Genomic DNA, 25089 nt, shown 5'->3' with positions numbered 1-25089 from the left:
GAGGAGAGTTTGATGGCTGAGCGAGAGTGGAGAGTGGCAATATGGAGAAGGTTGCCATCCTTGGAAGGACTTCAGTGGAGGGGTACAGATAAGAGTTACACCCTGCGGAGGTGTAGACAGAGCCAGAGGGGGGCAGGAGAGGAAGGAGGCGAGGGCAAGGTAGCCAAGGGGGGGAGGCAAAGGGGGAGGTCAAAACCGTCCATGTCTCATTCCTGGTTCCTCACAGAGGGGGCAGGGCACGAGGAGGTAAGTGGAGAGCATCAATAGAAAGGAGAGTGACCAATCAAAGGAAAAGTTACAGTGTCTTTCTTGTAAGGAAGATGACAGAATGGAGCACAGAGAGCACCTGTAGGCACCGTTCAGGCAGAGGATAAAGGGGCTAATTCAAGAAACTATTCATGCCAGCAGAGATTCTCCAGACTTGTCTGAAGGGGCGCATTTCAAACAGCCCAATAAAGGAGGAGACGGGTACAAAAGAACGACTATCGGAAGAAAGGGATTATCATGATTTTGATTTCCTTAGGTGCAACAAGTAGTTTAGACGCCTGGTGAAGTAATCCCAGGAAAAGCAATAAAAAAAGTCTATGTCTCTGGAATTAAGAGGCAGCGCCTCAATAAACCAATTTGATACTGGAACTGGCTTGTGGTGACTGTTGAAGAAAGGAAACAAATGCAAGCCAAATCCCGGTGTTGGGTCTTCTGTCCCTACCCAGAAAGAAGGACCCTTCCACAATATGGAACTGGGGTCGGCAGCCGATAGGACTGGAGATTGAATAGGAGCATCTAGGTGATCAGTTAATGTGTTTGAGAAGATCCCCACAAATGTATCCAAATGAAATACGTTGAAGTGGGTCTCCAGATCAGCATGAGTCGGGTTAAGGGTCAGGCTAGAAAACAGCTACACCATCCAGTTAAGACCCTCCATTAGTTCTTCCAAAGACTTTGCAGGCATGCGCTGGCTGTTAAACTAGGAGAGCATCATGAAGTCAATGTCCTTGAGGAGTGATGGCAAAAATGCTACTCTCTAAATGGAAAAAGTAGAGGAATATGGTGGATAAACTGGACCTCAAGGCTATGAGCATTGGACAGATTTAGGGAGAGGGTAAAGTAGCAATATTAGACGACACTCCCAGGCCTGGACTCCTGTCACTGAAGAAACAAGATGAATGCAGGTGGAGCTTGCCTTCAAAAGAAGATGGGGATGTGCAGAAAATAGCCATGCCCATATCTAAATCCAGAAACTGTGGCGTTAAAGAGGTCATGCACTGGTTAAAACAAAAATGTGTAAAGGAAGATACATCTGGGGTACCCTGAGGCTTCAGATTACTTGCTCTTCCCTTAGGACAGCTATGATGGTCCGAGCGCCCAATTTAAAAGAAGTAGTACTTCTCTTTAGTACTCACGACTGCAGTGGAATTGTATCAAAATAATATGTCAGGCTAGTCATTGACCAGGGAAGATGGTGTACCGATGTCAGTACAATGGAGCACATGTTTGGGTGTCCGTAAACTAGGCCTCTAGGGTTTTTTTTCAAAGAAAGGGAAATATGAATCTATAACAGATAATCACTCTCTGCTTTTTATGATTTAGCATCATACATTTTGCACCTAACAATACTTTAGATTTTGGAAACCATATATGGCAAATGTTACTTGCTAGTAATAAGTCTTTCTAAAGCTTGTATCTGCTTAAAGTCAAATACTTTGCATAGTCTGCCATCCGGGGGCTGGCTTGGAGTGTAACAGTTGTTTTTCAAAAGTCAAAAAAAGGGGCGTCAACACTACCGCTTATCCTACGTGTACAGATACCCATGATCCATCACCGTCAACTCCTGAGATTCTTTTTTCCGCCATTGGTTGGAAGCAAGATTTCTAGCAGAGAGAAATACAGCAACGCCATTCCATGCGGATTGCTGTGATTGACAGACGAGTCGAATGAAGGACCCAATCAAACCAAGATACTAGATCTTCCCTTAGGACAGCTATTATGTTATGAGCACCCAGTTTAAGAGAAGCAGTACTTCCCTTTAGTGCTGACGACTGTGGTGGAATTGTGTTAACATAATAAGCCAAGTATGTCATGGACAAGGGAAGATGCTATACTGACATCAGTACAATGGAACACAGGCTTGGGTGCCCTGAAATGAGGCCTCTATGGTCTTTTCCAAGAAAAATAAATATGAATGTATAACAGATTCACACTCTGCTACAAAAGTAGGCTTATTAATATTTATGAATTACCATCATGAAATTTTGCACTTAATCATAGACATGGTTTTGGAAATCTCATATATGATACTTTTATGATCTTACATTGTTAATCCGCCAGATGGTTCAATGTCTGCAGCGCGGCTATTGCTGCACTGCATTTACTGCAAGGGCCCCACTTTCACCCCCTCATCCTTCTCATTCGAAGGTGGGGTCACCAATGTTGCCCCTCTGTTGGGGTGTCCACTGCCGCAAGATCACCCACTGTGTGGTTCAGGGACACACTGTCTTCCAGGTGCAGTCCATGCTCTGCCCATTCTACAATCCGCCTTCCTTCCACCCCAGACATGGATTGTTGCCAAACCGAACGCTGTAGCTTAGCAGTAGTCCACTCTAAAACAACTTCTCTAGAAATCCAGCATAACAGCATTTCTCAAGCAACCCTTCAGGATAGTGCCAATTCTTAACTACCATATATGTTTGAAAAGTTAGCAAACTCTAAAGTTTCAAATGAAAACACAATGCAAGCTTCAAAGTAGCATTCCTTAACCAGCAAGAGCCCAACCTTGTTAGCATACATTTACCCTTGAGGCAGTTTTGCATGCACTGCACAATCTAACCATGAGAAAAATAGGAACATGCTCAAATGACACTTACCTGTTGTTGCCCATCTTGATATCCGTCTATAGTTATAGCTTGGGCAGCCATCATACTTAACAAAAGGCTGATGAGGTCATATTATCCGTTGGTAGTACAGATGTCCTAAGGAAATAAAATATTGTTAAAAACAAGGTTACTGAGCAGTTACTAATAAAGGAGTCGTACAATCAGCTAGAAACAGAAATGTGCGTTTCATATGTTGCATTAAATCAGCAAAATAAAGAACTACAGGGCAAAACGGCCAGTTCTTGCTAAATAAAAATACCAAAACAGAAAAAAAGAAACTCACCTGTAGTAATTGCGATACTTGGGTGCAACTTCCATTACTTTGTGATGTGCTGCAAAAGCTAGCCTGAGCAGTAAGAAGAAAATATAAGGCCAGTGGACTCTCTGATTGCGGTCTCCAGACTGCTGTCCTGAAGGTCAATGCACTTAAGTGCACCAAACATGCGTAAATACACAGTATGTTGCGCTTCAGGTCAGCGGACTGGAGATCCGAATCAAGGATGGAGCTGGGGCCAGTGAGAAAAGTGGGGGGGGAGTGAGAGAATGTAGGGGGAAAGGTGTGGAGTAGGAGTAAAAGGGGAGAGCAGAGAGCAGGGTGGGGTCCCCACCAAAGGGAAGAAATCCTGTGGGGTGGCCTTTGTTGGGAGGCCTTCTGAAAAGTGGGTCTTAGGAGCTTGATTCAAGATTTGCTTCTACTGCCATCTGGGAATGGTGTGGGGAAAACCCAATGCCTCTGCCAGGGGAAGTGTTACAACACTGCCCCTGGCAGAGAATGCAAACTATGAAACAAGATTCCTCCACTCTGTTGTGTGCCAGTCAGTGTGGCTCACTACACCGTTTCTTATGCTGCCCCGAGCTTCCAGACAGGAGACCTGTGTGGAGAACAGTCTGCACTAGCCACCCATTCTAGAGCTATGTGGGAGACCACTGCTCAATCCCTCCGATCCATTTTTCTAAGTCTGGTCCTTGCCAGAGCCTAGCCAGCAAGAACAAGTCAGGGGCAATTCCATTTTACAATGGATAGAACCAGTCCGTTCTCTACAAGCTTCTCCAATATTGCACCTCCACTGTGCTTTATGAAGTTATCCAGGTTTTGGGCTGCGTTATAAATTTTAGCACAGTCTACGTTCCTGGTATTGAAAACAGAGATTCTGAACAATGTCACAAGCCCAAACACTCAGGCTGTTATGTAATTTAAGCAATAATTCACATTCTGGTTGGATTTACCAATGGTAAGGCACAGGGACCATGCTAAAGTCAAGCAGGGCCTTTCATGAGCTTGTAAGAAAGCAAGTCCTCGTGTGTGCACTTTTGTGAGTTCCCTCCACTTTTTACTCGTTTTATGGTGTCCTGAGTATTTTTCCCCAGTGAAACCAATTCAGGTGATGCAACACTCATATGTATGTGGCCTTTTCGGAGACCCTTGCATACCCAAACCGGTCTCCAAAAGGCCATATACATAAAAGTATGGACTCAAAAGGTGGGGGCTACTACTAACGTGCAATTCAGTCTTGCTGGGACAGCTCTCTGATCCAGGCAGTTCTGGTTGTAGAAGTGTTCCTTAATATAGTGGCTGCATGTGTTGTAGACATTTAGGTTTAGTGAAAGCATTTTCTTCATGGGGGCTTCCAAAATGGAGACTTGAGTGTTGTGAAATGCAGCAATCGGGAAACTGTGCTTTGTTGCCCAATATTGTCATTGGGTGAAGATTGAATTGCGATGTATGGGTCTTTTTCCGACTTGACCTCTGGCCAGGAGCTCGAAGAGGAATGTGTATGGTTACATGAGAGGGATTGTAGGGGCTGTCTGTCTGCGATTTCTCTGGGATCCACACACCCCACCCCAGAGTCTGTATGGGAGAATGCCCAGAGAAAGGTCTGGTGTGGTGTCCAAAACTGTTTGCTTGGCCCCCAAGGTATGAATGGTGCATCTGTGTAAGATTGGTGCTTATGGTTATGCTCTACCCCTCCAATTTGCGATATCTGACATTCTGCACGAGGAACTTTTTCCAACTCTTGGGGATCCCCCAAGATAGGTGACGGACTCCAGAACGATAATGGAAACTCTGCAACAACATATTTTGGAACTGAAAATCGGGCAGCGAAGCTCTGCTTCGCTACTGACCAGGACAAACCATGTCCAGTGCTCTATTCATCTGTAAAGGTAGAAGTCCATCTGCCCCTGCAATCCTTTGGCTCCTGCACCCGCTGATGGTGCTAATAAGCAATCAGGTTGCTCCAAAGCTCGGCTGAAACTACCAATGCAAGCCCAGGTTCACAACAACCCAAGTGCTCTGTGCATCCGCCATCCACCGGTGCTACTATTTTCCCTCCTCACCTGCCTCCCGCACCCAAATCCAGCCCCCTCAAGATCCCCCTGGACACCATCCAACTTACCCTAAATGGCCTCCTCCACCTGGTTCCTCAGCCCGCTCTGTTCTGACAGCTTGGCTTCCCGGTAAGTCATGGAAATGGAAGAGGGGCTCTGAGCGGAGACCCACCTTCCATTTCAATGGCGACCCCGACTCTCCCCAGCCACTGCTGTGAACGAAGCAGCGCCAGGTTTCCCCCCCCCCCCCAATTACTATTAGCACCTCAAGGGTTTGCCTCGGGCGCTAATAGCAATAATCCTGCCTAGTTGTTCTACAGAATCCCCTGGGTGCGGGGTAGTGCAGGAGAAGATGTTGGTTCCTATGCAGAGGCCTTCGAGCACAGGAGACACTATCGTTGCGGCGGAGCAGAGGAGAAACAGTGCGTGAGCATGACGTGCAGTGGTGACACCGGGAGCTGCAAGAGAATTCCTGGGTGCTCCGCAGCTGGAAGAGGCAACGTTCTCCGTACAGGGACCTAAAGGGAAGAAGCAATGTGACCGCGGAGACGTGAAGGATGCCGGAAGGACATCTGCAGGACATCTGCACAATTCAGAGTGGGAAGTGAGTGGCAGAGCCACGCCGCAGAAATGCAAACAGGACCAGAGACGCTGGCGAGAACCGGTGAGTCAACCCAAAGCAAGTGGGGACCCCGGGGCGTTCCGGCAACCGCACCAATGATAATTTGAATGTTATGAAATTGCTAATCCAGAAACTAAAAGAAGATTGTTTGAATTCAGAAAAGGCAAAGTACATATTGAAGCCCCAATAAGACACAGATGCATGAGATGCAAGTGTGGGGCAAAGTTTGAACAAACATTACCGCAGAATCTAGGGATGTCACGGTATTGATTTTTTGACGGTATGATAACCTTCATGTGAAATGATAGTATACTGTGGTTATCACGGTACAGCACACATGCGTGTTTAACCATTTTCTTTTTTTTTATATTTCTTTATTGAATTTCCATCAAATTTGCGTATATCTAACAAGATTTTACAATAAACATGTAAATCCATACTTCCTGAACATCCACAATATAGATCTCAGGAATCAAACCCCCCTTACGCGAAACGTAAAAGTAATCACCACCAAATACACTGATTAACACCACAGACAAACATCAGACAACATAACCAATATTTTGCCAGGCCACACATTTTCACCTAGACACAAAACACAAACAAGAGACGCCACCAAGAAGTTGCTTTAGTTCCATTTCATTTCTTTTATCTGTGGCAGTGCCTTTCATATGCATGATGGAACATTTCCAATTTTAAGACCTTGCAAATCTATGATAGTTAAAGTGAGCAACACATTTAAACATCTGTTTATGTCCATGCAGTCGATCTTCACTAATCAAATGTTTTCAACATCTTGAATAACATCTATGTTTTATTACACAACTTCTTTTAGTAGCTTGGGGTTAACTAGACTTTACAGGTTGGCATCATCTTGCATCCTGAGACTCATAGTTTACCCTTCAGGGTGTGACAATGAAAGCCACAACAATATTCTTTTGGCTAAACATGTTGCTATAAGGATTTACATGCTGGCATGTGTCTTTATTATGCAATTATTTTTATTATTAACCTGAAAAATCTAGTTAACCCCACGGATCGGATCCTCGATAATCAGCTTTGTTTTCTATAACGAGTCAGTGACTTGAATTTTCTCTGGCTGCAATCAGTGGGACTGTAGTGGGCCGTGATGGCTGAGGCGCCGCACTTCTGGGGTAGTACTGACTGGCAGTGGGCAGGCACTACATACAAGGAGCGCTGCTGCTACACGTGCAACTGTCAGTCTGACTCGTCTCCAACATGCTTTGGGAGTGGGGGGCATCGCACCCCAGTCATACGACTCCACTCCCAGGCTCACCCGAGAGAGAGACAGAGAGAGAACATAGAATCCAGTGACTGCCTGCCTGTGTGCGCACACGATGCTGCACACAGCACACTGCGCACGCCACACATCTATTAAAAGGAGGGCTCAAATCTTATTTAATTACTGTTACTTTGTTTGCAATGGTACGGAATCGGTAAACAGTTGCAAACAAAGTAACGGTAATTAAATAAGAATGCCTTTGATCAGGGTATTTATACCGGTATACCGTTTCATGCCTACCGCAGACAGATATACCAAGCCAAGAACGGTATATACAGTTTTGGAGATACAGAGGAACTGTGAAACACATAAGATGTCCTGGGAAGGGAAGGATACCGGGCATTTGAAACACAAGAGAAGTCCTGGCCGGGGTAGTACACCAGGCAGTTGCAAAGCTACCAGAAATACTAAAGAAGGACAGTGTTTGCTAGACAAAGGAAGATACTTGTGTTAAAGAAAGACTGTTACAGAACTTGTTGCCCAACAGGAACATTGCGAATCAAGGTGAGACACAAAGGAACTGTTAGTTAAAGAGAAATTGACATCCTATTCAAGAATCCAGGGGATGGGAACCATGCTCTGGATCCCAGGTCTTTCACCTTGGAGAACATTTTCCGTTGGAGCATTTTCCCCAAACCATTTTAATTCCAATAAAAAAGTCTTAAACCCAAACATGACAACCTTGTGTCGGGCCTTCATTTCTGACCCCTCACAGTAGGCTTTTGCCAACTGTAATTTATTATTTGGCATCATCAGTGGTGCAACTATTTTACTGCATCAGTAGTCTGATGCAACTTTTTGGTAGCCATTGGTGTGCTAATGTATTTAAATCCTGCTCTCTGTGATTTTGTTGTTTGTCCCTTCCTCTGCTTGGTTAAACCACAAAGCCTAAAATGGTCATTGTGTAAACCTGGCTTCGCTCTGAACCCAGCCCTGCACTCCTTTGTGGTTTGGATTATTGTAGACTAGTCCCTGGCCCTAGATAGGCCTAAACACACTGTGTGAGTGGACCTGAATGTTTGGCAGTGTTTTGGGCAAGTCCGATTGCCTGGCCAACAAAATCCATGTGTGAATGCCATTTAATGTGATTGTGGGGCTGGCTTAATGAGTGTCCGAGTATATTTTGGGGAGACCCTGATCCTTTCACACCTATGTTGGGATTTTGTAGGGCGCTTATCTGCATGCCGGAGGATTCTGCCACAAAGCTGTGCCTAAGAACCTTACACAAGCATGGGTCACTCAAATCCCCCATAAAAACGGCCTTTGTCCCGAGGATCCCCTCGATTATAGGCCAATCACAAACATGCCTTTTCGTTTAAAAATTCTGGACCGGATCGCTTATGAACAGCTTGCACAACACCTCAACAATTTTCCTGTGCTTAACCCTCGTCAGTCAGGTTTCAGAGTCGGTTTTGGTACAGAAACTGCATTAATAGAATTAAAATCCAGGCTTATGGAGTGGATGGACAAGGGCCATGTTTCCATGTCAATGCTTCTTGACCTGCCTGCTGCCTTCGACTGGGTCGACCATTCTATTTTGGTCGACAGGTTGGAGGCAGTAGCTAACTTTTCCCCGATAGCAGCACAGTGGATTGCATCATTCCTGAATAACCGTGAAAGCAGAGTCTTTTCCGGGTAAGCGGAGGCTCTCCCGATACCCCACAGAATTCAGTGTTCCACAGGGCGCTTGTTTATCCCCCTGTCTCTACAACATATTCATGGTCCCTTTCTTTGCCTTGTTGGATCAAGAGGGGGTGAAGTTCACCAACTACGCGGCCGATACCCAGTGTGTTGTCCCCGTGGTGGGTACTCATTCAGTGGACGAGGCAGAATTGAATCGTGTGTATTCGTCCATAGCGGACTGGATGCTGAGGAACAATCTTGTACTTAATAAGAGTAAGACAGAGCTCTTGATCGTGGGCTCGCCATCTTCGCTCTTTAAGCTGGGCTCGCCTTATCAAAGCTTCCAACTTGGCATGGTTATGTTAGCACCCTTGAAAAAGGTCAAAACCTTGGGGGTCGTTTTAGACCAGCAGCTATCTATGAAGGCCCACATGGGAAGCTTTGTCTATGCCACAGCATTTTATATAAAATTGCTAGCCCATCTCATGCCTTTTATTAATCGGGACAATGCGGAAACTATCGCTCGAGCGATTATCGGAGCCAGAATGGACTATTGTTGTAGTCTCCTGGCAGGCTTGAATGAAACAGAAATTAACAGACTTCAAGTTATACAGTCGTGACGGGGCATAAGCGCAGTGATCATGTCTGAGGCAAGAAGGAGCCTGCATTGGCTCCCGGTGGAGGCCTGAGTGCACTATCGATTACTGGTGATCACCTTCAAATGTGTCCAAGGCACTATGACCAGTTATCTGAGACAATTTATTATGCACAAAACCCAAAGTCGTTCCTTAGGATCCAGCAACCAGAAACTTCTGGGTATTCCTAGAAGCAGAACCAGAAGGGCCAAAACGGGAGCTCTTTACCTTTCAGCCCCCACAGCCTGGAATAACCTCCCCCCAGTTCTCTGAGTTGAGCCTAATTTAGAGTCCTTTAAAAGGAACCTGAAAACATGGCTGTTTACTTAACTGGTTCTGTCTTCTGATGGCTCTGTTTTTTCTACTGTTTACTTTCCCTCTGCTCCTTTCATTCATGGCTGCTGGGCGTCCTTCCTGGACTGCCCTTCCAACCCCCACCCCTAACCCCACTGCACCCCTGCCCACAGTACACCTCACTGGATAGGCTGGATGTTCTATGCTTGAATTGTTTCTAAGCTGTTTTATCACCATCTTTGTGTCTTATACTCTGGGTTATGTGCCTCGAGGTCAGAAGCTACCGTTGTCCCGAAGGGTGACGGGACACCACTATCGCTCATCTGCAGTTTGTTTGGGGCATTCCGAGTCACCTCCTTCGCTAATCCCATTGTGCGACAGTTTTCTGCATGCAGGTTGACTATTTTCCCATCGAGCTGCATGGATCACTTGGTCGTGTTCCTCAGTCTTTCTGGTGTCACCCTTGCTGTTGTCTTCGCTCCTGTATCACCATTGTGGGAAAGTTGTATCTTCTTCTGTTGGGTTGTCTGGGTCCTTGTTTATGTTTCAAGGCCCTGGGTGACCTGATCATGTAATCCGATCTCAAAACAGAAGACTTTTATACTCACTGGGTTGTTTTATCGTCCATGAGCCGCGTTTTCTGGATTGTCCACCATGAGTACTTACCTCAGGGCCCTGCGCTGGTGGGTCATTCTGAAAAGGAAAGGTACCCTCACAGAGGTCCCCTTGATCCGTAAAGGTGGGTTTCTGCAAGGTCCCCCCCTTCTATGGCGGGTATCCATAGACTTACATTGGCATGAGGCCTAGTCTGCTTCGCTTTTTCCTGGGGGCTGGGTCTCAAACCTAGTCCTGGATGTCTTCACAAGGGCGTCCTCTAGCATTCCAAGAAAGGTTTCTTTCTTCTCTGTACCTCTGTGGCAGAACTCACTTAACTTATATTCTCAATAACTGTGACTGTGCCTACAGATAATTATATCCAAAAGATAACTTTTACCAACTTGGAAAACTGCACCTAAATGACTTTTAAGGGTATATCTCTAAACACTGGTATTTTTCCTTGTTCCCCCTGGGGTACCTGGCATTTCTGGAAAATAACTGCCATTTTAGCTTTTACCTGATTTCAAATGCCTTTTTAAAGTTCTGCATTAGGTGCATGAAAATGTCCCATGGTACACTGTGTAATTGCTATTGATTATTCCATCTATTCTGTAGGAGAGTACTGAGACTTTCTGGATCTGGTAATATGAAAGGAATGGTCTCTTGGGCTTGCTATTAACTCCTGTTTCTCACTCTAGATGCTCTAAGAACGCATAATGTCTATTTGTTACATTTATGCTACTATGTAATGTGACATTTTGGGTCCCAATTATGACTGTACAACTGTATGTTTTTATTGTTCCGAATATCTTTAATTACATTTTTTCCAGCGATTCCACTGTCACAACCGTCTTACATTCCAAAACCTTTCCCCGTCCTTCCCTCCCACCACCACCCCTTCAAGATTGGGAGTCATCATAAAAACCAGGGTCGTCATTTGGGGGTCGCAACTGTGACCTCTAAAAAAAAAAAACTAAAAAAAATGGGTTTTTTTGTAATACAAGCTCCTGGGCTGTGGCCAGCAATATGTGGCTCTTTAATTCTGGAGTGGCTGGATTTTTTGTTCAGGCCGCTTAAAAAAGAAGATGAAAAATAAGAACAGGAGTGCCACAAGTCTAACACTTTCAGCACTGATCCTAAATAAGAAAGAATAGGAATACCAAATAATGTGTCTTTCTGGAATTCTATACAATAATTGCTAGACTCATTAAAGGTTTATTTCAGGCACACTTCAGGGGGGGGTCACCGATTTAGTCTGTTCTTAAATGCTTAAACTCAGCCTTTCATCCTTCTGAGGTCGATAAATGAGTACCAACACAGGTTGGATGATATTGGGTGTATATTTTTTCTATATAAAGTGCTTAAGCGTAAGTGCTATATAATAACACATTATCATTTGGTCATGGACGTGTGCTTGCATTCAAAGTAATTTGGTAATATGGGCCTATACACACTGATCTTAACGATACATATGACGGTCCATTCTTGTAGTGATAGCATAACCATATTTTTCGTAGTGTACAATGCTATGTGATGCCACTTCCTGTTTTGTCAATGGGTGAAAGGTTGTGTTCCATCGCTTCCCACGACATCACTTTGGGGTGGGGTCAAATGACATCACTTCCTGTGATGTAATCAGGGGGTCAAGGGTCGTGTGATGTCACTTCCGCTACCCCTGGCATTTTAGTGAAATGACATCCCTGATAACAACTAACAGCATGAGTTTCTCATTTACCCATTGTGTACACTGCAGCATTTACCCTTACATATCATTAAATTCAGGTGGTCTACGTTCCAATAAAGTTACACATCCCAACCTCAAAGGCGACTCCCTTTCGGATTATATAGTGGTTCACCAGAAACGAGCAGTTGTAAGAACAGTGCCCATTCCATTTCCCAGGAGTGCTGTGGTACAGAGGGGTAATGTTCTCCATGTCGAATGTCAGCCCATAACAAAAATTGAACCATGTACATGAGAAGAACCCAACTGCCCTGTTGCTCTTCTAGCCTAAAAACAACTAAATAACATTGGGTCCAACTCTATGTATATCCCCTCTGGCCCACTAACCCAAGCCAGCACTTCCTTCAATAACTCTGGGATTTTTGACATGACCATCACATATGCCAATAAGTGGCTTTTTCTCCAAATTATCGCCAACAATAGGGGCTCACCACAGGGTACATCTTTAAAAGCTTAACCGGGTCATACTGCCATATGTTTAGCAATTTTATTCTGCGCAGATTATACTGGCAAGCTATCAATGTGCCCTCCCGCACCTTCTCCTCCATCCCCAGATCCTTCTCCCGTTTACTCCTCAGTATGTGATATCAAAGCTTTGGAGCTGTGGCTAAAATGCATTCTAACAGGGTAAGCTCTCTGAAAACCTGCTTTTCATCACCCCTTTTATTTGCAGGTAAACGAATGTGGACAGGTTTCCGATATGAACACTCTTCTTTTTTTTTAAAAACTTTGGTTTTATTATCATTTTCTTAATGTAACAAACAGGCTCAATACATGTTCATAGGATATACATTCGACTGGCCCAAAAACCCCCGCCGCCCCTCCGCTCTTCCCCCCACTCCAATTCAAACCCACCCCCCTGATAACTTTAATCACACTTGAACCGTAGTTTAGGGAGTCTCCTTGAAAGTTCTTTGTGTCCGGAGCTTGGGAGTGAATGTGATCGTTGACTTCTTCTATGGCTGTATTCCGACCACCGACCCCCGGGCCGTGGGCACCCGTTCCATCCTTGGATCCTCCCAGACCTCTGGGCCCCTACCGGACATCAGTGAACGTCCCATCCCCAGGTCTGCTGCACCCTGTACCAGTTTGCTTGGAATGAGCCAGAGTCATTGTTTATCATTGCCATTAGTTTGTCCATTAAGAACATATTCTTTACCTTTTTCAGCCAATCCTCCTTCGAGGGGGTCTCCGGGCTCTTCCATTTCTGCACCAGGGCCACCCTTCCCGCCCTCAGCATTGTTTCCCACATTCTAGGGTACCTGTATATGGCCGTGTCTTTCGGAGGGAGACCCAGCAACATCGTCAGAGGGTTCTGGGAGAGTAATTCCTCTGAGACTTCAGCGATCCAACCCCTTACCTTCTCCCAGTACGACTGTACTTTTGGGCAGTGCCACCACATGTGGCCCCTCGTTCTGGCCTGGCCACAACCCCTGGGGCAATCGGGGGACACTCCTGAGATCATTTTTGACAACTTCACGGGGTCTCTGTGCCACCCCTGCAAAATCTTGAAGTTGTGTTCCATGTCTGCTTTGAATAAATTCCCATGGAATACCATTTTAAATATCCTTGACCAGGCGTCCTCCGAGATCTCCTCTCCTGCCAAGTTGTTCCAAAACGTGCGGAGGGCCCTCCTCTCCACTAAGTTAATAGTGTTCAGGATTTTGTACATTCCAGATACCGCCCCCTTCCTTGAGGTCGCTGTGTTGAGTAGTTTCTCAAAGGTGGTCAGCTGTCTCTTCAAGTTTTGGCCCCATGATTGGTCACAAAGGATACCCTTCAAGCGAAGGTATTCGAATATGGAGAGGGACCCCTGCCCGAGAGCGTCTATCAGTTCCTCATATGCTAGGGATTCCCCTTCCCATAACATCTGCCCCGCCCACTCCATTCCCGAGTCAGACCAGGCCTGTGCATTGCGGAACCCCCTACTTCCCAGATTGAGGGGGTGTCCCCAGAGTGAGGACATCGGGGACGGCCACGACGTTAGATATGCCGTCTGGGGGCCCTCCTTCCAGATTGCGCAGAGAACTCCCAGTGTCGGGTGGGATTTAAGTCTGTTTGGGATGAAACTGCGTGGGGCAGAGAGGAGATCTCGAACTTTAAGAGGGTGGGCGTCCATGTCTTCCAAGTAGGACCAGTAGGTTTCCATCCCCTCTTTCATGTGTTCCAGGAGGATGCGCAACTGGGAGGCGCGGAAATAGAGTTGGAAATCTGGCAACCCAAATCCTCCCTCCTCTCTCGGTAAGGTCAGGACAGCCTTCACGGTCCTCGGGGTCCTACCCTGCCATATAAACTCTCGCACCGCGGTCTGAAGAGCCCTGAAGGTTTGGTTGGGAGAGCAGTAAAGAGATACAGTAAACGTGGTAGTATATTCATCTTTACCGTTGTCATGCGGCCGTACCAGGACAGAATCATTGAGCCCCATCTCCTTAGATCTGCGGTGATCCCTGCCATGACAGGGTCATAGTTGGTAGGGGCCAGTTTTGATAGATCCTTGGTGAGGAGGACGCCCAGGTATCGGATAGAGACCTTCCCCACTGTTATCCCTTTGAGCCTGTCCAAGGAGTCTAAGCCCGGGTCCCGAGTTCTCATGGGGAGTAGCACTGATTTGGATGCGTTGATCTTTAGCCCCGACAAGCGCCCAAATGCGGCCATCACGATCGTTGATTGTTTTGACACGATCGTTGACTTCACTTATCTTTATTTTGACTTCCTGACAGACCCCTTTAAGATGTATGTTGAGGCAGGGAAACCCCTCTTAGCATTAGGGCTAGCAAGGCCTTCCCCCAACCCCATTTTTCCTTTAATAAAAGTCTGTAGCAACAGAAATGTCACCTGTGTGTCGATCTCTCACTACTGCATCCTCACACCGTGAGGAAGATGAAAACGTATGTGATCTTCAACCATAAAACAGCATTTGGCAATGTACTATGACGAGTCCTCACAAAGGCCATACCTAAAGTCTCCTCCCAGGTGGCCAGGGAAAGGCAGACACTTCCTGATCCCGACCTTGGGGTGGTGTTCTGCGAGAGGATCACCTGGGAGGAGAAAGTACCCAGGGGAATAAGAGGACTCCATTGGGTGACAAGTGGTATTTGTCTTCCTCTAGAGAAGACATCTCCTCAATACCAAAGTATGTAATGGCTTTTTGTCATAACAATCGTTCTGTTCCCCAAGTTGAACATCCTAATATGGGTAAAACAATCATAAACCTTTAGGCACTGAGAGAAATGAAAACCCTTCCAAATCCATGGGGACTTATAGAGCTAGAAGTTCCCCAAACTCCCAAAGGTACAGTGAAAAGAAGTCTGTGAATAATACCAATTCAAACTCTAAAGACCTTTTTTCCTCTATACAATCCAGTCCTGTCCCTAGTCAGACCGCCAGATATTATAACAATAGACCCGGAAAGCCACGATTAATCTGTACCCCTGGGTTTAGTTATGACAATCTCTAGCCAAGGATCGTTAACTCAGGGGCAAAGGTTGAGTTCCAGAAAGGAAGAAACACAAAAATGTTTGAAGATGCAACGTGGTCATGGCTACCGGACACCGGAATGCGGATTAACTCACCGTAGCAGGGTGTAGATAAGAAATGTAGAAATCTATACTTGGCTTGCTGGACACAAAAGAATTCTCCCATTTATTTAAAAAAGGTGGGTCTGAATTGGGGAACGGGGGGTGGAGGGGTAGGATTTTTTAGCTTTCGGGAAACGTGGCTACAAGAGAATCCCAGTTTGGATGGATACGCAGTCCTGAATTCTATATCTAAAGGCCAAAAAGGGAGGCCGTCTGCGGGTCTCTTGATAGGTATAGGCCTAGAAGTCACATTTTCAGAAAACGTAAACCCACTTATTCAAAGAGTAGTGATCCAAGTGGACAAAGCTGCTACCCAGACTAGGAAAGCTGGGAGAGACAGCCTGACCTGGATTCATGTATAGTCGAACCCCTTAATAATGGCTTCAGAAGCAATTGACAAAATATGTATGATGAAAGTAAAGGTTCATTAATAATCTGTGGGGTCTTGAATGCTTCATGCCTTAATAGCAAGGGGGAGGTCAGCCGAGTATGCCCTCTGTCTGTAAAATCATCTGTACAGAGAGGACTGGCATGGATCGAACTTATGGATTCTAGAGACCACCTCCATATTTTAAATGCCCATTTTGATGGTAACCGACCTTGTAGACCAACCTGGGTGAGTGGCAATCAGACAGCCTTGATTGACTACATCTTCATTTAAAGAGATCTGATGTGGGAGATGCATCGTTTTGAAGTTATAGACACAGAAGAAAGTGAATATAAACTCTTGAAACAGAATTGGAAGCAGGACACGCATAAAGTGTACACTGTGATGAATGCGGATGTAGAGGTTGCGAATGGTGGTACGCGGCTGAATACATCTATAAAGAAAGAACTGATTGACCATGTCTCAATAAGAATGCACAAAAGTACAACGGCAGCCTTGATATCACTGTTGAATAATGCATTGTTTTTGAAGAATTTTGGTAACAAAAAACTAAACCAGGGCAATAATACATGTCACTATCAGTATTCATATGACAAAGAGTTAGTTGAGAAAAGGAGAGAATTACAGAGAGACGTCAGACAGCTTAAACTTTACATACCTGGCGATAACAAAGCTGCTGCAAGGGAGGTAAAGAATAAATATAAAAACCAGGTCCAATGGCATAAGGCGTCAATGCTTCAAAGAAATGCAGAGGACATGCTAAAAGCAGTATGGAAAAAAAGACTAGTGAAATCTGGAGCCTGATAAAAAACTACGAAAGTGCGCAGGTATTCAGGCAAACAAACGGGGTTTCAGCAGCCGAATAGACTAAATATTTTAAAACTTTGTACGGCAGCGAGTCAAAAGGGGAGCATTTCTTAGAAAAAAAGATTAAAATGAACTGGTATATCGACTATAATATGGAAGAAAGTCACATTAATTAGGAAAGTAAGCAATTTGCAAACCCCAGGCCCGGACGGGCTAGCAAACTTTGCACTAAAATAAGAGACGGAATTATCGGCATCTTGTAGAAGGAAGTTGGTAGAGTAAGGTATATACCAAACTCACAGACAAGCGATAGTGGTCCCGATTTATAAGATGGGCAATAGGGACGACCCTAAAAACTATCCCTCATTGCCTTTCTGGGTGTAACTGGGAAAATCTATGGATCTCTGATAAATGAGTGGGCTTTGGGAGTGAGTCAGGTCGACACATTTCTAACAGGGTTTGTGAGAGGCATGGGAACAAGTTTAAATATCACACCTTTAAACGACCTAAAAAAGGTAGAGCCCTGGATGGCAAATCACGAATATACCTAGCTTTTGCGGACCTAACCCAGGCATTCGACGGTGTAAGCAGGTTGCGTATGTGGTGGTAATTGGAATTGTCCACCTGAGCTTGTAGAGTAGTTGAAGTAACTGCATACTGACAGATCGCTGAGGGTGAGATTGAACGCAACAGGGTTGCTGACAGAGGATATTAACATCTTCAGAGGCTTGAAGCAGCTATGCCCGTTGGCCCCCGCCCAGTTCCACTCATACCTCTCTGATATAGGGATTAAATTGACTCAGGCAAAAGCATTTCCCCCTAGATTTGGTGGAGAAAAAGATAGGCCTGGCTCCTTTATGCGGACGACCTGATCTTGTTTGATCAGAGGCCTACTGGTTGCCAGCGGAAACTGGACAAACTAGGGAATACTCTGCAGAATATGAATTATCTATAAACATAGAGAAAACAAAGATCTTGGTATTAGGCAATGGAAATAGAAGAAACAAAACTGGAAACAACGAAAATAGAACGGGTACACCTCATTAGGTATTTGGGAGACAAGTATAAATACGAGTAAAAAGGAGACTCATACTGGAAAACGTAAAAAAACACTTAAAATGATGGCGAGCCAAGCAAGGTCATTAGAGTGAAAGTACCACTGTTTTTCTTTGCTACCCATTATAGAATTTAACAGAGCTAAAGTTGTCTCCACTGTAACCTGTACTTCAGAATCCATGCTCTTTGTCCCCAAAAACTAGTGGTCAGTAATCAAAGGGATATTTTGGAAATGATTCCTTCGTCTTCCAACTTCAACCCCTATTCAGGTAATCCAAAGAGAACTGGGGCTGGTCTCGATAAGGGCATGTGCAGATTGGAAATCTCTGGCCTTGTTCAGGAAGTGTGTGGTAGAGACCCCACTCCCAATCTTTGCAATGCTGCAACAAGAGATGGATTTTGCAAATGGTATTCTAAAAAGGTGGGGATCCTCTTGCACAGCATTGCTGGTCTGATAGCACAGCGAGTAGAGCGCTCGCTTTGACATCTGCGCAGAGCTTTCCGATGCAGGTTTGAATCCCGGCAGGGCCAAACTTAGCCTTTCATCCTTCCGAGGTCGATAAATGAGCACCACACACCGTGGGTAATAATAAGCAGCGCTCAGATGCCTGAGGGTTCGTAGCGCTATATAAATGCGAAATAATAATTATTGTTATTATTATTGCTTGAGGAACTATGTGCATCAGAGAATGAATTAAGAGAAAATCCTGATAGAGTAAAAGGAAACATCTGGGAAAGGGACTGATGCGTAAACTAGATGAATCTAATGAGTATAAACTGTTTTGTCAATTATCATAAGTAGTAAGAGTCCGTGGTTCAACGCCAAAATATCTGTTGAAGTTTCCGAATGGCCACTTTAGAATGCAATTTATGAGGTTTAGGCCAAATCTGCTTCCAACGAAAGAAGTGCGCTCAGTAAGAGTTGTAGACCAAGAGACACGATGTCCAGTTTTTGTAAGTAAAACGAGATGGTTGAGAACCTGCCCATGTGTTGCTATTTTGCACTGATTTAAAGCCTCTGAGATCTGCGTACTTTGGACACTTCCTAGCAAAGGCAAGTCCTCTAAAAGCAAAGGAATGGTGGCAGATGCCACTGAGAGGGGAGAAGACCTCGTTAGTTTTAGCGTCTGTAAAAAATATGGAAAGTGTGTTTAGTAGATTTTGAGAAGCAGATTATTGTACTTATGTTTTAACAGATTGAAATGGATTTTATAATGTGTATTGGATTAAATGGGACTGTGATGATTAAATGCAAAAGGTTTGTAATAAGACAACAATGCATCTAAGACAAATAATCCAGTCTTTTGATTGATATTCCTTTAAAGAATATTATTTATTGTTTTTTTATAATGCGCTTAATACCAGAGTTCGGTTTCTAAGGCATGGAACATTAACACTCAATGAAAGCCCCTCCTGCCTACGCGCTGATCTTCGCATCCAGATGTTGCCACTAACCTGTTAGTGTTGATCTATTAGTATTAAGTCAATGCAGGTATTTTTGCTTATGCGTGGATTTTCGCATTTAGATGCTGCCACTAACCTGCTACTGTTGAGTAATCCGCACTAGGATTAATGACTTTACAAATAACCCTTTGCATAAATTGTCAACCCATTAGGTGCTTTTATCCTTTGCATTTGAGTCACTGTTGGATTGTCGCTTCTAGGTATGTTATGTCACTCCTAGCCATTGTGCTGCCTATACCTAGCCATTGTGTTGCCTACATCTAGCCACTGTGTTGCCCACTCTTAGCCATTGTGTTGCCTATATCTAGCCATTGTGTTGCCCACTACTAGCCATTGTGCTGCCTATACCTAGCCATTGTGTTGCCCACTCCTAGCCATTGTGTTGCCTATATCTAGCCATTGTGTTGCCCACTCCTAGCCAAAGTTGACTGATAGCTGATCGCTGCCCTACACTCACCCATCATGCCCAACATCACACCCCCACCGTATGCACTCATCCCCCCCACACCCTTCCTTCCATCCTTCTTCACTAAACCCAGAGATCACAAACCAAGCACACCCTCGACGCGCCCCAGAGCTACCAACTCTAGAAATCAAATACTAGGCCTCCGCTCCAGATCCTCACCGCAAACCCAACCAGATAAAACTGTAAACAAACCAACTACAGAATACCACAAAAGGGCCACCACCAACAAGGCAGCCACTGGACAGAATACCACCCCACCTCCACTGCCATGCCCAGATTTACAATGCGCATTAATTAATGCCAGATCCCTCCCTGCCCACGCTACTGAAATTCATGACCTTCTAACCAACCTCGACCTTGACATTCTCGCAATCACCGAAACCTGGCTACACAATGCCGCCGGCCCGGCCATCTCCCTAGCCATCCCATCGAGATACTCCATCCTTAGACAGAACAGAACACTATCCACAGGAAGGGATGTAGCCCTCATAGTCAAAGATCACCTAGAAATGAGACAACTCTGCTCCAAATTAGGGGAGAACGTAGACTCGCTATCTGCCAAGATCGCACTTTCTCCCAATACCACCATCACCCTCAATCTAGTATACCGCCCACCAGGCCCAATACTGGACTTTCAGGACAACCTCTCACATCTACTAGGGGAAAACCTTAAAACTACAACCAAAACTATCCTCTTAGGAGACCTTAACCTGGGACTCCACGACCAGAAAGATAGACCTTCCACCACGCTAGCACAGGTTCTCCAGGAACTGGGCTTTGAACATAAAGTACTCCATCCTACAAAGGACGTACTCTTGACTGGATAGCTGACCACAACTGTGGCATCGACATCAGCTCCATCACACCTACCCCATGGTCCGACCACTTTCTCATTCACTTCCTCATCCCCATTCCTAACAACTCGGGAAAAAAACTCAAGCCAGCACCTCCAGCCCTGGCCAGAAGCGCCAAGAACATCACTAAAGAAAATATCCTACCTTACCTAGACACCCTCACTTCTAACCTCCCTGCCGCATCAGACCCAGCTGTGCTGGCGGATATCTACAAATCCACCATCAGCACTGCCATAGATACCATCGCCCCTCTACAAAAGAAAAAATCTAAAAATACCAAACACTCAAATACCTGGTTCTCAGCAGAACTAAAAGAATTACGAACCAAAAAACGCAAAGCCCTAAACCTATGGCAAAGCGCGCCCAATGCATCCTCGCTATCCTCCTACAAATCACTGGCCACCCAATACAAAAAAAGTATCATAGCAGCCAAATCCGCGTCCTACAATGAAAGAATCTCCAACGCCTCCTCTGAATCCAAAGAGCTTTTCGCCATCTACAAGGAACTATCCACACCGGCTACTAAGTCGCAAGAGATTGTTAAGGACCAAGCTTGGTGTAACACCATACAGTCCACCCTCAAACAAAATTGAACTCCTCCAAGCAAAAATCATAGACCACCACAAAAATCCCACTCAGCACAACCTATCAGCATCCCACACGGAAACTGTGACTGAGAACACAAAGACTAAGCTCTTTACTCCTTTCAAATTTAGAGAAGTTTCTGAAAAAGAGGTAGTAGACATCGTCAACAGAATCAAACCTTCTAATTGTAAAGGCGACGCCTGCCCCGCTAAACTAGTTAAAGACTGCGTAGAAACACTAGCACCATTTCTTAAAACCTTCATCAATGCGTCCTTCAACTCAAACTCAGTCCCAACCAGCCTAAAAGAAGCCTGGGTGCGCCCTCTTCTCAAAAAACCCACTCTAGATCCCGAAAACGTCAACTATAGACCCATCACAACCGTTCCCTTCCTGCTCAAGATCCTCGACAAAGTTGCTTATACACAAATACAGGAATACCTGGAAGAAAACCGCATCCTAGGAAAAAGACAATCGGGATTCCGCCCGGGGCATGGGACCGAATCAGCCCTATTAGACCTCAAAATCCAACTAAATGACATCATGGACAAAGGCAAACCGGCACTCTTGCTCCTGCTAGACTTATCTGCCGCCTTTGACCTGGTCAATCACGATATTCTAGGCATGCAACTCAAAAATGAAGCCCACTTCTCGCCAGAAGCCATCTCTTGGGTCAAATCATTCCTCGAGGGACGACGTATGAAAGTCTTTTCGGACTCTGCAAACGCTACCCCCACCACCATCCACTGTGGCGTCCCACAAGGGTCCTGCACTGCACCCACCCTATACAACCTCTTCACCCTCCCACTGTTCAATGACTTGGACCGTCGCCACATAGCATACACCAATTATGCTGACGACACGCAAGTCCTGCTCCCTCTCACAGGGGTCTATGAACAAGACGCAGCAGCACTAACCAAGATCTATACAGCCATCCAAACCTGGATGGCAGCCAACGGACTCTGCCTAAACGGGGACAAAACAGAAATCCTACTAGTTGGCACCAAAGAAACACTAAAACTCCCACCGCACTACAAATCCTTTAACATAGATAACTCTACCATCACAGTCTCCACTGCAGTAAAAACGCTAGGAGTATACCTTGACTCCACTCTCTCCATGACACGGCAAGTCAATGCCATAGCCTCCTCTGCCGCACTCACCACGAAGATAATCAACGCTGTTAAACCCTTCCTATCCACTAAAAACTGCCTAGCCGTAGCTAGAGCCACAGTAGGTACCAAATTGGACTATTGCAATGCTCTCTTCCTGGGCACGTCTGCACAAAACCTAAAAAAAATGCAAGTCACACAAAACAATGCTCTAAGAGCAGCCCTAAGCATCCCTTAAAGGGAGCACATCACCCAAGCCAGGAAAGAAGCCCACTGGCTACCAATAAAAGAGCGGATACTATTTAAATCCATGGCCATCACCCACAGATGCCTCTCAGCCAAGGCTCCGCCCTATCTTTCTGAAAGAATCACCCTTAACACATCTACTAGACCCACAAGGTCACACATGACCAACCAGACCTACGTACCGACATTCAAAAGAAGCAAAGCCGGGGGTGCTAGCTTCCAACACTTAGCACCCAAAAACTGTAACGCTCTCCCCACAGCGCTCAGGAACGAAAACTCTTACCATGTCTTCCTCAGACTACTCAAAACCACGCTGTTTAACTAACTCCACCCCACGTCCTAACTGTTTTTTCACAACTGTATATAAATAAGCACAACTGTATATAAACATGCATATATGTTCAGCAATGTATCTATATCCATACCATGTTTGCTTGTAACAAGTAAGAATGCTTTCAGCGCCACGATGCCCCTGGGCAGATGCGCGCTATACAAATCCAAATAAATAAAATAAATAAATAAGCGTGGATACGGGATTTGAACCTCTCTTGCTCTGCGTGGTCTTGCCCCTGTGCTATCCTCCGTCACAGAAATTAGTTTGAGACCCAAAATCAAGGTAGAAAAACTAGTTCTTGCATTAGGGACTTCAAGTCCCATAATCCCCAAAGTACTGGGTTGAAGAAGAGGGCTAAAGAGGAACAAAACTGCAAAGTGCAGTTTCTTAATAGGAATGACCAACACCTGAGGGAAACTTAGAAGGCCTCTTAGGTGCAGGCCATTAGTGAGCAGTGTGAGCAGCAGAAGCAGAGACTGCAGGAGGGAGAAGATGCCGGGACCACACTCTAGCAGAGAGCCTTAACCGGTCCGAGAGGGTCTTTGCCTCCAGAAGCCTTAATTGCAAGGTCACGAAGCAGGAAGCCTGAAAGGGCAAGCTTGCCCTCTGAAGACCTGTTTTGCAGAGGATGGGCAGCAGGACGCCAAAGTGTGGAAAGCTTTCCTCCCCACAGGGCTGTCTCCGGTGGCAGGCAAGCGCCGGAGACCCCGGAGCCAGCCAAACTTCCAAACATTCAGACATCCAAACAGGGAGACCAATGTGAGCTCAGAGGGAGCCTACAATGGCAGGATGGCTATTTTGGGGTGTCGTCGTGGACCAGACAAAGAAAGGCCACAAAACAAAATGGCTGTGGTGTAGAACTTTCAAAATGCAGTAGTAACCAAGGGACCAACATAGGAGTACGTTTGGCTGGTACAGCGGTACAAGGCTGCAGACTTGCTGTAGCCTTGCCGTGACAGAGTACTTGAAGAGAACACAAAAAGAAAAGGCTAAATCCAGAAAGGTCAGCAACATTGTAGGGGACCCACAGTCCTTTTATTATTTAAACTTTATTTAGGAACAGGTTCACATTACATCCGACACCCCAAGAGCATGGACAACCAAGATTAACATCAAGTCATTGCATATTAGACCGCAACAAACCATATACATATTAGCAGCGAGTAACCATCCCTTCGCACCACCAATTTATTGCCCCCTCACAAGAAGCTTACATCAACAACCATAATTGTGTTTCAAATGTAAAACTTTGCTTTCCTTTCTCTCCATAGACCTGGCGTGGTAGCCGGGAGCCCATAGCATGTAGCCAGATCCATGACCCTCGCTTCCGCGGATATCACAGTTCCCTCCCCAACATATGTGGTCCCACCCGATTCTCCGGCTGCCAGGAATACCTGGACCGGGTCCCACACATCCCCAGGTCTAGAGCTCCCAGGTTGCATCTTAAAATATTCCTGTTCCACACCACAAGGCCATGCCAAATCCCATAACCATTTTGCAACAGTTGGAACCGCTGAACTAGACCAAAGCATTCAAATGCATCTCTTACATTCAAATACACAGCAGCTTTTGCCCACTCTTAGAGATGGGCGAGAGCCACCCAAACAAGCAACACTGAATCTCGAGCGGGTCTGTATGACATACCATATGCCCCGTCAGTTCAGCTATTTGCCGCCAGAAAGACAACAGAGTAGGGCGGTCCCACAGCATATGTATAAACCCAGCACCCTAACAATGACATCTGCGCCATCTTCCATCCTTGGAATCATCAAGGTTCTGCTGAACAGGCGGGGAAAGGTAAGCACAGTGAAGGATTTTGAATTGAATACGTTTATACCTTGAGCATATTGCTACTTTCTTGGTATAATTGAGCACATACATTTCCACTTTTTATCCTCCAATTCCGTCCCAATGGTGCTCACCCACTGCAATTTACACACTGATGCCCCCCTGGGAATAAGCATCTGTGCCATTCGATACACAGTGGACGCCACCCTACTGGCATTTGCCAAAAACAAGACACTTCACTACCGGACATACCTGTGGCTCAGCAGGAAAATCCAGAGACCATGCTCAAAACGCCTCCCGAAGTCTCAAGTACTGAAATGCTAGCCCAAACCTCCCCCCAACTTAGCCTCCCACCTGCTCCCAGGCAACAAAGGTGCCATCCACATACAAATCTAACA

The 25089-nt window shown here is 45.5% G+C and overlaps 1 protein-coding gene across 2 annotated transcripts in view; it reads right to left on the bottom strand.

Annotated features, from left to right (window-relative positions):
* Positions 1-25089, bottom strand: part of PKNOX1 (PBX/knotted 1 homeobox 1) — an 817124-nt gene that overhangs the window by 758314 nt on the left and 33721 nt on the right. For both annotated transcript variants that reach the window (XM_069635659.1, XM_069635660.1), the window contains exon 2: positions 2865-2969. In XM_069635659.1, coding sequence (XP_069491760.1) covers positions 2865-2918 — 54 coding nt within the window. In that variant the 5' untranslated portion in view covers positions 2919-2969. The remainder of the gene's footprint in view (positions 1-2864; positions 2970-25089) is intronic.

This window comes from Ambystoma mexicanum, chromosome 7p (assembly GCF_040938575.1).
Source record: "Ambystoma mexicanum isolate Mex_15411 chromosome 7p, UKY_AmexF1_1, whole genome shotgun sequence".
NCBI lineage: Eukaryota > Metazoa > Chordata > Amphibia > Caudata > Ambystomatidae > Ambystoma > Ambystoma mexicanum.
Note: the sequence above shows the minus strand (reverse complement) of the source record. Positions and strands in the feature narration are given on the sequence as shown.